Genomic DNA, 14010 nt, shown 5'->3' with positions numbered 1-14010 from the left:
ACCTACTTATTAAGTTCAGTTGCCCTTTATAAACTGTTTAGATCATGAGATGATGCACATGCATGTCTTTGTTTTTTTGTTGCTGACAGTTTTCAGTTTCAATGTCAGCAGCAGTCTATAGATCTTCTTTCTGGTCGAATAATAATACTATTATGACTATTTGCCCCACCTTGTGAATAAGCTGTAGACACGTGCTGATCCCGGTGAGACGGGAGCCCCATCACACATCGCCGTTCCGGTGTCAGACTGCGCAGGGTCGATCAGCATGGATTACTTTCAGGCCTACATCTATTCTTCGGCTATTGACAACCTCTCCCTTCCCAGTGTGCCTGACTGGAGCTCTCTAGCGCTGCTAGTGGACAATCAGACCTACACACCCTCCTCCAGACACACTCGCATTTCTCATTTCTTACTTCTAGCCTAAATTACATCGCCAGACGTGGTGTCGGAGCTCACAGGTCGCGTAGAATTAGTTTGAAGTATTAGCGCTAGTCCAACAGCAACATCTGAAATTCAACATGGAGTCCCCTCCAGATCCAGCCAGCGACCCGGGCAACAGCGCCTCGGAGCCGGCTACCCCTGTCAGGGAAACCCTGGTAAACCTGGAGACGCTCCGGAAAGCGGAGCATCCAGCCCCGGTTCGGAGGCAGACCTGCTCAAGCACCAACAGAGGTAAGAGTGGAACACCTTTCACTTCTTCTTATTTTGTTATTTTTTTTACTGTGTGAGAAAAATAAAAAAAGACCGATCGCGGATTTTTTTTAAATATCAAACTTCCAAATGAATTAAATCGCCTCCACCTAAATAACTGCACACTGTTTATAATCACCCAACCACGGGGACGTTTTTTGAAATTGTATTTACTGCCACCGCGGCTTTTACCCGTTCGCTTGTGTTAATGCCTCGATCGGTGTGTGTGTGAGAGTGTGTGTGTGTTGCTGGTTTTCAGGCTCCACTGACAGCTCAAATCATGGGGGGGTGATACGGTCACAGATGTCACGTTTACTCTGACTGTAAGATAAATCAATTACCCAGCAACTTAAACCGGACCAGCAGGATCTTTCCCCCGTGTCAAAAAGGGCCAACCGGACCGCTCCGACGCGGTAACGTCAAAGTGTCAAAAGTGAACTTTTGGAAACTGTGGGCTAGTTTATCGATCAAGTAGTCTCCTTTACAGAGGGTCGAGTCCTCCACTGTTACCCGATACAGCACACACGCCGGCTGGCTGTTTTTATTTTATTTTATTGTTTTACATCTCCAGTTTACAGATTTTATTCCTGCGTGCAAAAAAAAAAAAGACGCCCAAGCAGCTGGAATTTGTTTTAGCCGCTGCTCTCAAAACACTGCCGCGAGCATGAAGGGGTGCTGCACGCCTTTTGGCAACCACAGCGCCTCATGATCACACCATCGAGCCCACACGGACTTATATGAGCAATCAGCCCGTCAACAGTCTGCCCACATCGCTGCCGAGGAGCCGTTGATTTGCACATGATTTATCCACCACGTCCCGTCCATGTTGTACAGTATTTAACCACACCCCCTCGCTCGCTCTCGGCTGTCTCCGGCGCAGGCGAACCGAGCTCATCCAAGTTCAAAGAAAGACGGATTTCTCTCTGGTTCTGGACGGTCACATTTGGTGTGTGCGTTACAGAGGCGAGCGGTGTACATGTGGGCAAATGACTTCATTGCACGGTGGTTTATGTGTGTGTGTGTGCGCGCGCGCTCTTCCTGTGCGCAAGGGTATATTTAGAGTGTAATATGTTGAATGTGGAATGTAAGCTGGTTATGTAACAGGTTTAGCCATAAACAGAGAGCAGAAATCATCATCGCAGATCAGTTTTGCTTTCTGTGCTCCAACCACCCCTCTCCTCTCTCCACGAAACCCAAGACTGTTTAATTAGAGCCAAAACAAATAATACATCACCGCTTCAGTGGGCATTTCTATAGGCCTACCACTGAAGGGAAACTACGACTTTGTGGGTTGGCACAGCCTGGAGCACTTATGTAATAACGGGGCAAAGACAGGTTGTTGGGAAGGATTGATTTCTTTTCTTTGCTGACTTTGAGACACTCCTAACCTGCTGACCCATATTCACCTCTCCCATTTATGCATAGGATTAAAGTGCGTCTGGGAAAGAGAAAGACAGGAAAAAGAACGCCTTCAGTCTGTTATGTAATGCTGAATGGGTGAAAAAAAACAAAAAATCCCAACACATGTTCAGTGGGCCAACCTCTGCAGCCTTAAAGGAGTTTCCCTGCACTGAAACTTTATTTTGACCTCTACGCAACAAATACACACGTTTGTTAGAGAGTGTGACTAGTGGAGGGCTTTCAGAAAAGTTTGAGGAAGTTTTGTAAAACTTTAAGCCAAAGTCGAGTTCTGATTCAGTTTCTGTCATGTTTACCAGCGTTGATGACATCTCGATGTGTATTGGCCTCTCCCTCGGTGTATTCCGTCATACAGGAAGTGGGATCATGGAGAAATATTCAGAACATTGTCCATGCACAAGAACAGTTTGCTTTCATGACGAAATGATGGCTTCATTTCGTTATTTAATAAATCATTGATGCAGTATACAAGTGTTTTATTAATGAAGTAACTGCAGTTGGTTTATTGCGGCGGCACAGTTGAGTTCAGATTACTCCAAAAATAAAACTATAAATGTTTATGGCACACGGTCGTGTTACAGTCCTGTAAGACCTTTTTTAGGATGACAGCTCTACACTCAGCCAGAGAAACCAACATCTGAAAGGCGGCAGACACTTGCTCAAGCTCAGTTTCCCTCTATACACCGGCTGTATTAGACTTTCTGAGGATGCACATTTCTTATCCTGCACGCTGAGCATTTACTGTTTTAACCCTGAGTGCTAATACCTTTTTAAGTAGAAAGGGCTTACTTCAGCAGAAAGTCTGCTTGTAAGACTTGAGTGGGTCAGAGAACAGGCCTTGGAGGGCTGTGGGTATCATTACTGGAAAAAAGAAAGCGTGTTATTTTCATATTGCAAGATCCCTCGGTTTGCAAATTTGGAAACAATCAATATTAATGGCGTGGTTATGTAAGGTCACGGTCTCTGCAGAGGCCTGAACCTCACAATCACACAGAAAAGCTCTGAAGCCGCGTGTGTGTCTGCGTGTGCGCACGCGTGTGTGTGTTATAGTGCCCTATGTGACACTGTCCATGAAGCTTGTTTTCTTGTGCTGCACAAAAGCTTGTTATTGAGTCATCCGGACGTCATGTTCCTTTGTTCGGGAGAAAGATGTGAAGTTGATGGCTCAAACATGAAGTTGCCTTTTATTATTGTCAAAATTGTAATTGGCTGAAGTGTGATGTGGTTTCTTACAGGAGAAAATATTGCGTATATATTGTGTCCTACTTATTATCTTACGTCAGTTTCATCTCTAGATTGAATCTCTTTTGATATTTTCATGCTAAATACCAGGTTGTAGTGTAATATGTCACAACATTTAAACATCTCAAGTCTTTGTATCTATTTTAAGTGTTTCATTGAGGGAAACAACTGTTACTTGTAACTGTAGTTTTAGTCGCTGAAGTAGAAAGAGTTCACACAAATGCAGTCTTCTCTTAACGAACACGCAACCGAAATGAGCGCCCTCTCTCTCGGCTGGAGTGGCAACATTTATTCAGTTGTTGTTGACACAAGACGGATGAGGTGCCGGAACGCAGAGGCATTAAAAAAAAAAAGGTTTTACGCAGAATATCAGAAAGCCGGGAGTTGGCATGGGGCTCGCTCGCCATTGGAGTGGACGGCAACATTATTGAGCCCGTGGCTTTCTGAAATTCAATGAATTAGGGCTCTCCGCCCGCTGGAGAGCACGAAGAGACAGGTATGGGCTTCTAGCTGAGCCCTCAGCTCGGGCAGAGGAACTCCATTAGGTGTCTCCTTTTTTTCTGGCTGTCTGCCTGAACCATAATATCCAGTTTCAGTCCTCCTGCGTTTTCAATTCTTACATGTGGGTGAGGTGATGATATCAAGAGCTCTTTTATTGGTACCTGTCAGACCGTTAACATTGTTAAATGTTAATAATCTGCCTATTTGAAGTCAAAGCTCGGTATTTGATTTATTCACATGAAGTTCCCCTCAGACCAACAATATAAAACAGTTTAACTGAAAAATATAAACGGTGTTTCTCCGGCGGTACGCCGAGCTGTTACATAGCCGGTGACATCTGCTCCCAGTTTAGACTTTGGCACACGCTACCTTTTGTTAAAAAAAAAGGTCTTTTATTTTTATGAGCTTCAAAGGTCAAATTTCAATTGTGCGGCAGCTTGCTTATCTCAAGAGGATCTACCTGTGAATGTCAACATAATATCAGGATTAGTGGTTAAATGAGAACTGATTGAGATTTGATCATGTCAGTGTTCTGGCCCTCTCTTCCTCGCTGTCAGTTTAAAATAATAAGTACAATGCGTACAAATAATGAAATACAGTCTGGGCTCAAATTGTCCTGCTTATTTGTAAAGTGCTGTACATTTCTATGTCCCGTTAGATTAAAAAAAATCCCTTGTGTCCTTTTCTAGCTCGTCTTCCCTCAGTGGGTTGTTTTGCTTTCTATTGTCCGATGCCAAAAATATGACAACCCTGGATATATCGTAAACTAATTATTTTCCTGTTAAGATGAAAAATAATTGTCTTTGTGTATACATCTGTATACCAACACTGTCCAATAAAACATGATATTTCATGTTAAAGTTTAGTTTTGTAATAAAGCCATTATAAGATATGACAGATCAGTGAGGCGTGTTGGTCTCTTTATAGAAACTTTGTGTTTGCATCTCTTAAGTGTCTTAGTGTGGATATAAATGGCTCAACTTTTAAACTCGATGTTTTCAAATATTGAACAGGTCCAGCTTACTCGCACAAAGGCATGTTATGGGACTTTTTAACCTAAATATTTATGTGGCTTTATTTTTTTTTAAATGGCAGAAGCGGTTAAGGTTACCCGTATCAGTGCTGCATTTATGGGGCTTCAAGATTTTTATTTTTTATTTTCGTTCAAGCTTTTAATCTTCCCCATCAAAGAAATGAGTTATAAATCATGCCTAACATCACTAACCTATGAAGATGTTGAGTGCAACTTTTTCTGTATTTGGTACGAGGAAAGTTGCTTGAAAGGACTCCTGTGGATTTTATTGGAGCCACATTTCAGACATTGTCATTGGTCGTCCTCAGCGAGTAGGAATATACACAGTGGCTGGACTAAAACCAGTGCTTGAGTTCAATACTCAGTCTCTATGAGCCTCAGCATCTGGACCCCATGGTGAAATCTGTAAGCAAATCATGTTTCCAAAATCTCTTCTGTGGCACCTAATATGAATTAGAAAACTGTGTTTACAAAGTTCAAGTTATTTGAGTCCGTGTGCTTTCAATCAAATATAAAGATTATTTGGTTGTTACAAATAGCAGCACTACCATGGCGTCCTGCTTCGCGCGCACTGAATGCATCACGTGACGCGAGTCACACGGCGTCAGTTTCATTGATTGAGGATGAAATGTAACGTACGGTCAAGCTAAACGAGGACAACAAGCGAGTAAGACGCGACCAGCCAGCTGCCACCTCTTAAGGTTTTACAGTGAAATGAGGAGATAACTCCTCCATCATATCATCCCTTCAGTTAGGACACACGGTGTCATGGACATAATGCACATAAATGGATACTTGAACAGTTTGAACCTATGTGAACCTTCAACATTTTTTTTTTTTTTTTGACAGCGCTAATCAGTCTAAAGTGCAGCGGTTGTTCAAAAGTTGTTAATTGGTGCTGGCATAATAAAAAAAGGGATAGGATCAAACACTCTAACAATGCATAGCACAACTGTTCTGGTGTAACTGCATATTTTGGTAACCTGTAAGTCATTTTTCAAATGTATCGCGTGTCGACTGTGGGCATGGCAATGCAAGCCCAAATAGGCTATATTAATTTTAAAAAAGTTTTGAAATGTCCTACTGACTTTAGACCAATCTGAAGTTCTATTCTTTTGGGGCAGTTTATTTTGGAGTTTGAATCACCAGTGACTTAACTGGGGCTGGCGAGGAAGTTTTAACTGGTGACAGGCACCAGATTTGATGTGAAATCTCCAGTGGTGAATGACAGCTCAGATCTATGGCCCATTTACAGAAGTTAGTATCTTAGAAATAAAAGCCTGAATAGTAATGACCGGAAATACTCCAGATGCATTATTGGAGGGCGTTAAAGGAGTCTAAATTTAATGCGGTACACTGTGACCCGAGTCCTGGTGCTGCTTGGCTCCGTGCTGCTCTGTGCCTCTCTGATATGAATTGGGCCCCTTTAGAAGAGGCCTGGAGGGAGAGAGGTGCTGAGAGGGGTCTGAAGGATCACTCTCAGGAATTCTTCTGTCGCATCTAGAGCCAAGCCTTTTCACATCTCTCCCACATCTCTACCAGTGTGGCGGGTGCAAGGCTCCCGGGCAGGTAGGCGAGCCCTTCACACGAACACCCCGGCACTCACACGGTATCTTTGAGCCAAGTCCTACTGGATGCATACATCCACACTGCCTCATGTCAAGTCATGTCAACACAAAGTCACGAGTGTTTGAACTCTCAGAGAAGATATATTTATACTTATATACACTGTATATATAGTATATTTATATACTTTTTTTTGTTCATACCACCGAGCCTTTACGGCTTCATGCAGGCTGCAGAGCGCTGACAAGTGTTGAACACTTGAGAGAAACATCTCCCGGCCACGCAGGCTCTCCCAGACGTTATGTGCATGTGCACACTTTAAAGCAGGAAGAGGCAACGTTGTAAAATGTGAGGTATGTTAGCCCAAACAAGTACACCTCAAGGGCCTCTTAACCATTATTTGTCTTGCTTTCTGAAGACTAAGTGGTCCTCACAGGCAGCTCTGTTTAAAGGACTGTAGAGTGGTGGACTATGACATCGTTCTAAGATGGAAATGGAAATAGGTGTTGCATGTTGTAGCCGTCGAAGACACCGTAACAAGGCATAATAAGTCATGTGCTTTCTTCTCTGGTGAGAGTTATAATCATGTAACTTTACAGTGTCTGCACATGTATTCTCAGGATTCATTAACTATAACTAGGAACGTCTAGACTCCTTAAGGTGGTCTCAGGATTTGCGTCATTAGTTCCTACATCATTATTTCACCACATGTGAACAGTTTGGGTTTTTCATTTGCACAAATCCATCTTAAAATGTAACAAATATAAATAATGTAGTTGCTGGAGCAATTATTTTTTATTTTTTCCGAGTGCCTATTTTTTGATTTTTCTCTAGTCCCATCACTTGGGCTGAGGTAATATTCAAATATTCAAGTCAAAGCTCACATATCACATCCTCCACTCTCATTTCTGTTACATCACCACTGGAGTATTACTCTACAAAGTTTATTTGTCATCAAAATATCAGCAAAAAACTTTTGGAGACGAGAGAAAAACGACTTGAAAATTAGTGTCATTTCTGTTGGCTTGATTATTTATATTGGAATAACAAGCGCGACTTAATCTCATAAATAAAAAAGGGAGAGATACAGATCCGTCCCCTCCAGGTACTGCCACCACTTAATCGAATTAGCTCCACTCTCAGGCTTGACGGGCTCTTCAAACACCCCTGGTGACTTCTGAGTGCCGATTACAATCAGCTACTATTTTCAGCCTTTGATTAAAATCTGGTGATGTTGGACATAATCTCATTTTTTTTTGCGCAGAACCAACTAATTATTAACATTGCAACCCATCTCCTTTTTTTGTTGTTGCCAGTTACGGAGGGCCAATGGGCTTGAGTTCATAAGCAATACCCATAAGTATTAATCATGTAGAATCACTCCGTGTGAAACTATGAGCTTGTTCTTATGGAAACATCTCACAATCGTCCGTGTCTTTTTACGGACCTTTGTGTCATTTAAAACTGATCTTAAATATAGAATTCTGGTGAAATCAAAGGCATTTGTATACGTTTCCGAGTGTAACATCATACGACTATAATCTTTTTGAGATAACTGGGCTCCCCACACAGGAGGGGTCGTCACAATACAGATGTTCTCGTCTGGCAGACAACAATAATGCTCACAATTCTCTACTCATGAAATAATAGAAGATGATCACGATTGTTCATGCCTCACACAGTATGTCATAGAATCATTGTAATGTGCCTGTCAAACACAACTCTGCTCTTTTGTTACTTTCAAAAGGCCGCCTTTGAATTTGAAGAAGGCACTAATGAATATTTGGCTCCTGCATGTCTCTGGATTGATTGCTTTAGGAGGCGTACGAAGACGGAGTGTGGCACGATGGGGCTCAATCAGAGCAGCAATGCTGCTGCTGCTTTCTGACAGTGATGGAGAGACAGTCCCTCTTCACCACGTATGGTCCACGAGTCCTGCTCTCATGCACTGACAAATATCAGCTGTCTGATCAATCAATATTTGCAGCTTTATTTTACTAATGCAGTGCTTGAGAGGCAATAATTAACGCCACGCTGGGTTGTTAAAAGCCTATTTTTATGTGACAGACAGAAATAGGCCTACAGAAATAGGAAGATGAAGGCCTGTGGTTGATGTTGATAGTGGCACATCGTGCAGACGCTCCTTATACATTGTACTATGAACTCATGATTAACTCAGCACGCAGCCATCCCTGTTGCTTTCAAGTGTTGTTGTACAAATCAGGAGTTATTTTTTACTTTTAAAAGTTTATTTGTTTCATGTACTTACGTATTGGGATTATAGCGAGGTACTTATGTGGCATAGTGGCTCATCAATAAAAGTCTAAATCCAATTTAATTTACCGTAAATAAAAGTCCAAATCAAACACAAATCAGTGTCTGGAATTCTGAAATATCCGATTGTTTTTTCTTTTTGAACTTTTGGCAAACCCTTCATCAAAGTATTCTCTCTTTATGAACTGTTTTCATTCAGCAGTTTAACTGAGGGAATATTCATTCGATGTCGTCTTGTGTCAAATAAGTGTGGCTAGTGATGCTCATTAATTTCTGCGTGCTCCACTTGCGGTGTCCGGGCCCTCGTTGCTGGCTCGGTGCCACAGCGTCTTCTGAAAGAGCCACTTCATCTCTGTCAGGGGCAGGTGGAAATGTGCTGCACACTTCTAATTGGACAAAGTGCCTTTCAAACTCTGAGCCATCATACACACATCAGATTATCATCCAGACCAGGTGTCAACAGAGGTATTTCACCTCCTTCTTCTCCTCCCGCTCTCCTTGTGCGTCTTTGTGTGGACTTTCAGATTCTCCCGGTGTTTTTTTTTCTGCTTTGCAGCTTTTTCAACTCCCGGCCGCCTCGTGGCCCGGGGGGCATAATATAGGCCTTGTCTTCCAGATTGATTACAAGAAAGTGCACTTGTTATTTTCCACTTTGGAGCTTTTATTGTGTTTGCACCTCACAATAATATTCAAGTGATTTCACAGATGACGCTAGACGTGCCGGCCGATGATCCCTCTATCTCTAAATCAATAGCTCGGTCATCTTTGGTCTGGAGTACAGAACCAGCAAGAAGGAGAATGTGAGGCCGCAGGCGAGCTCACGGGGGCTTTTAGGTCTGCAGCTAGTCTCGGGGCCAGACCTCACTCTGCTCGTAAAAGTAATAGGTGAAATCTTCTGATCTGTTCTTCACATAACAGGTAACCAGCGAAAAGAGCAGAGCTCAAGTGATGTCATTTCTTCTGTGTGAATAAGCTAAAAGCGAAACTGTTTAATTTTGAATGAGCCAAGTGAAACTGTGACTAGTGACTGATGTAAGAATAAAATGCGGGTGGTCTAAATGTGAGAAGATAACAGAATTTTTCTTTTCATAATTGTTTTACAGATAAAGTCCTCAAGAATCCTACCAAGTGGAAAAAGCCTGTTTGTTTTCCTGTTGATATGAAAAGAGTTGGCTTGTAATGGACAATACGATTGGGCTTACAATGTAACCTTGTAGAGCAGCTCTGGTAATGTGTGTGAAATAGAACGAGCTGAATCGAATACTCAAAGGTGTTGTTTTTTCCACCAGGAATTCAATATTTTAGTCAGTCAAATCCTTTGTTCAACATCACGAGATCGAACCCAAACCAGATTGTTATGCATTTTGGTTTCTGTGCACAAAAGCTGTTGTTTGACTTATAACAACTTTGCACCTTGGTTGTTGTTGTTGTTGGTGGTGTGGGTGTTACTGCTGCTTCTGCATTGAGCGCTGATGTGACTCGAGGAATAAGTTGAACAATTAAGTGAACAATATCACATTATATCCCAGTGGCCCCTTGCTGGTAGAAACCAGTTGCATGTCGTGATAAATACATTATCACTGCTCCCTTCTCACATCAGGCAATCTTGGCAACATTGTGGCATACTCAATTGCTTATCTTGTCTGCACGTCGTCAGCGCAGATGTATTACCCTGCGCTGATTTGATTCTGGGCAAAGGGAAGTGGACAGGAGAGATTGATGGTGCTGTCCCCAGTCAGACAGATAACACCTGATTCTGCCTGCAGGGGGTTGGTCTAGCACACTCCTCCCCTGCACCTCCGATGCGTCGAGGAGGTGAACCGTTCCTTCACTCAATGCAAATTCCGGGCCACATTCAGAGGTGATCCCAGGACGATTGAGCCAATGTGGCCCGGAGCACTCTGCACCACATGATCCATGCATCAGCCGCACCTGGGAGAAACCAACACAGGCATGGGGGTCATTTGTTTAACACAGGTGCATCGTCTATCTCAACGCACTCAAACGAGCGCATGCACACACACACACACACCCGCACGCTTGAGCACACGCTCAGAGACAGACGCATGCCTGAATGCACACACACACACACACATACACAGAGCTACACAAGTGTTAATGAAATGCTGTCTTCGCACATGGTTATTTATTGGAAGTCTTGATGAAGTATCACTACGGAAAATATGTGATCTTATAGTACTTTGTGTACTTTAGGAAACACTGATTAAGGGAGTGTGATATGGTCTGTAGGGTCGTTGCAGTGTTGTGATAAATTATGAATACACTGCATCAGTATTTGAGAAATATGTGATATGTAGCACATGTAAAGCTGGAGTTATATTTTAAATGTGCTTAAGCTTTCAAATGAATGTAATAGATTTATAAAAAATATTTTCTGGAACAACATAAGCAATTTAAGGACTTAAGTTAATTTATTGATAATACTAATAACCATTGGTTGCATATATCATTTGAAGTGTAGACTATCCAGAAAACTCTTCACATGCTTCGGCTGCACCATATGGGTACAGAGAACATAAACCAAATACTCTGCTCTTTGTCCTTATAAAGCCTGTTTGATGCTATTATATAATTTGTTATAATTCACCAACCATCAGTAACATCCGAGCATCTCCTGGTCCCCAAGAATCAACGTATGCAACATCCTCAAACAATTATAATTTTTTTTTAAAATTCAATACCAGGGAGTGCAGCACAGGTTCTCAGTGTGTGAAGCAGATGGTGAAACGCTTGTGTATAATGGATCTCAATATTAACTGTAGCACATGCTGAGAGTGTCGGTGGATGGCACACAGCAGAGTAAAAGTGAAGCGATGACCTTCTGTCCCATCATTTACCCTCTTCTGCCCCCATACCGCTCTCAAATTACTTTGTTTTAGCCAATTAAAGCAGCCGGCTGAGCATCAAGCAGGCTGCCATTTCTTCGCTCACCTGGACCCATGTGACATTATCGCTCCGTCATCGGGAGAGATGGCCGTAAATGGGAATCTCCGGCGTGCCACCTCAGACCCCACTGTGTTCGCTGAGATTAATGCAATGATTCTCCCTCTTGCAAGAATCTCCGTCGGCTCTCTCACCTGTTCCCGGTGATCGCACCGCGCTCCCATACTCCCTCACTGCAGGAACCGACGAGCGAATGATTGCTGTGGTTATACCGCGCTCCGAAGCACACAACCAATATGAATTTAATGATGTTTCCTTTGTTACCGCGAGTGCACAACATTATCCGTTTCTAAATGTGCAAAGAATCTATTGTCCTTAAGTTGCTTTGTTAAAGATCAAGATGCCATACGCTGAGGAAAGTCCTTTTAAAGGCTCAATAATGGACAGAGAGATGCCAGACACAACAACACCATGGCACGGGATGAGTGAGGGACCGGCGTCTGTGGTGTTTAACAGCCATACGAGCACAGATTATGTGCTTGAAGGGGCCGAATTGAGTGCCAGCAGTGACAGTTGGGCGGGGAATTGAGTGTGCCGGGGCCGTGCAGCTTGACTCCGCTCGGAAACACCACTGGGTCCGGGGCTCATCTCTGTAGTCCTCCGCCTCCCTCCTCCTGTAGAGGCATTGTGGCTTCACCAGGGGAATGGACGGGACCCGGTTCTCGCTTGATGAGCACTCACTAATGGCTGCTTCTTTGAAAGCCGACGGGCCGTTTGAGGAGGGCTCTTTCACTTCCCTCCAGCTCGCCTTGGCCGCGCATTCGTCAGGCCGCCTGGCTTTGCAGCGCTGCCCACATGGTGGTGCGCCAAGCGGCTGCAACGTCTGCCATTTGTTTTACTTTCAAATAAAAGTTGATGATTTACCAATAAAAAGTAAAAATAGTCTTTTGATGATGTCTGGGGGCATATGGAGAAAATGGTTGCAATGGCCACATTTTCAGCACCGTGTCAGGCTTTAAATAACAAAAGACAAAAGAGATGTGTCTTCGTACTTTTGTGTGCCTTCTCTGATAAAAGAATAGTGTGGCCATAGTTTTGTGTAAAATGAACAAGGGAATGTAGTGCGATAAAAGATGCTAAATAAGCTCAAATATGGCTGAGGACACTCCGAAAGCTGCATTATATTAATATCAACATGCTGATTCGGTATCGGTTCACGGAAACCGATACCGAATCAAAATGCACAATGATGTAAAGAGGCAGACGCAAATGAAATCCCCCTCCATGTTTTATTTAAAAAAAGGTATTTTTACTTTTCGGCTGCACGTGAAGCGCTCCAGCAGCGGTCGAGAAGAGATGTTTTGTGAACGCAGCTTAAAACTGGGAGGTGTGCAATAATAAACCAAGTGTTTGAAATCTGGCCCCTGGACAGTTTGAATACTTTTTACAGGTTGTTAATCCTCTGTAGTTCACCAACCAAGCGAGATGACAAGAGCATCGACAGTAAGGCGAGAGGAAGTGAAGAGTAGGGTGGTATATTTATCAAGACATCTACACGATAGATGATAGCCGGATATAGACGTGTTGACTCCTCATTGTACCGCTGATGGATCAGGTGAGCTGCCCGTCATGTGGCTGGTTATCCTCTGGTACCTCGACCACTGCCCCGTCTTCTCACCCCAGAGGGAGCCGTTGTTCCTGTTGCCCTCCTCCTCGTTTAGTGACTCCATTAGGAAGATGGAGTTGTCCTTGGAAATCTCCTCTCTATAACTGACCCAGTCTTCTCTCTCCCTCTCACGTGCACTCTTTTTGCCCCACTTGGAAGTAGGGTGGAGGTCAGAATGGCGAATCTGATATCGGAGCTGACGGGCTTCCATGGAGCACCTTGTCAACTCAAAACAATAGGTTTGCCGGAGCTGTTAGGCGGAATATAGACTCTTCGCATATTCCCAGAGAAATGTCCTCCGCTCGACATTCCCAAAAGAGATGAGAACATTTGTCCGCGTATGTTTTTACCGGCCTTGGCCCAGTAGGAAATGGAGGTTGAAGTATTATGAATTAATTTAACTTGTGAGGGAATATGTCATCCAATTTGCCCGTTAGATCTTTAACCCTTGTGATATTTGATTTGGTCATTAATTGCACAAAAAGGTCTGCACCGGTCCATCTTCTTCAGCTGTGTGGAAATGAAAAATCAAGCTCTTGTTTAAACCCAACAAATTATCTTGCAGCTTTATTAGGCTGCACATCATGAACAAGTAACAGATGTTAGCAGTTGCATAATGGCAAGAAAAGAAACAGCCGTCTGTGTTGTTGTACAGCGCTGTGATCACATCTTGTGTCTTGTTGGTATCTCAGGCTCTTGGTAGGTTCCTGTACGA

At 43.2% G+C, this 14010-nt stretch overlaps 1 protein-coding gene across 1 annotated transcript in view; it reads left to right on the top strand.

Moving 5' to 3' along the window:
- Positions 1-394: 394 nt before the first annotated feature.
- roraa (RAR-related orphan receptor A, paralog a) overlaps positions 395-14010 on the top strand; it is a 172152-nt gene continuing 158536 nt past the window's right edge. The window contains exon 1 of the mRNA XM_056416824.1: positions 395-672. Within this exon, the coding sequence (XP_056272799.1) occupies positions 519-672 (154 nt within the window). The 5' untranslated portion in view covers positions 395-518. The remainder of the gene's footprint in view (positions 673-14010) is intronic.

The sequence above is a fragment of the Pseudoliparis swirei genome, chromosome 6 (assembly GCF_029220125.1).
Source record: "Pseudoliparis swirei isolate HS2019 ecotype Mariana Trench chromosome 6, NWPU_hadal_v1, whole genome shotgun sequence".
NCBI classification, from domain to species: Eukaryota; Metazoa; Chordata; class Actinopteri; order Perciformes; family Liparidae; genus Pseudoliparis; species Pseudoliparis swirei.
The sequence above is the reverse complement of the archived record's forward strand: the minus strand, read 5'-3'. Positions and strand labels throughout refer to the sequence as shown.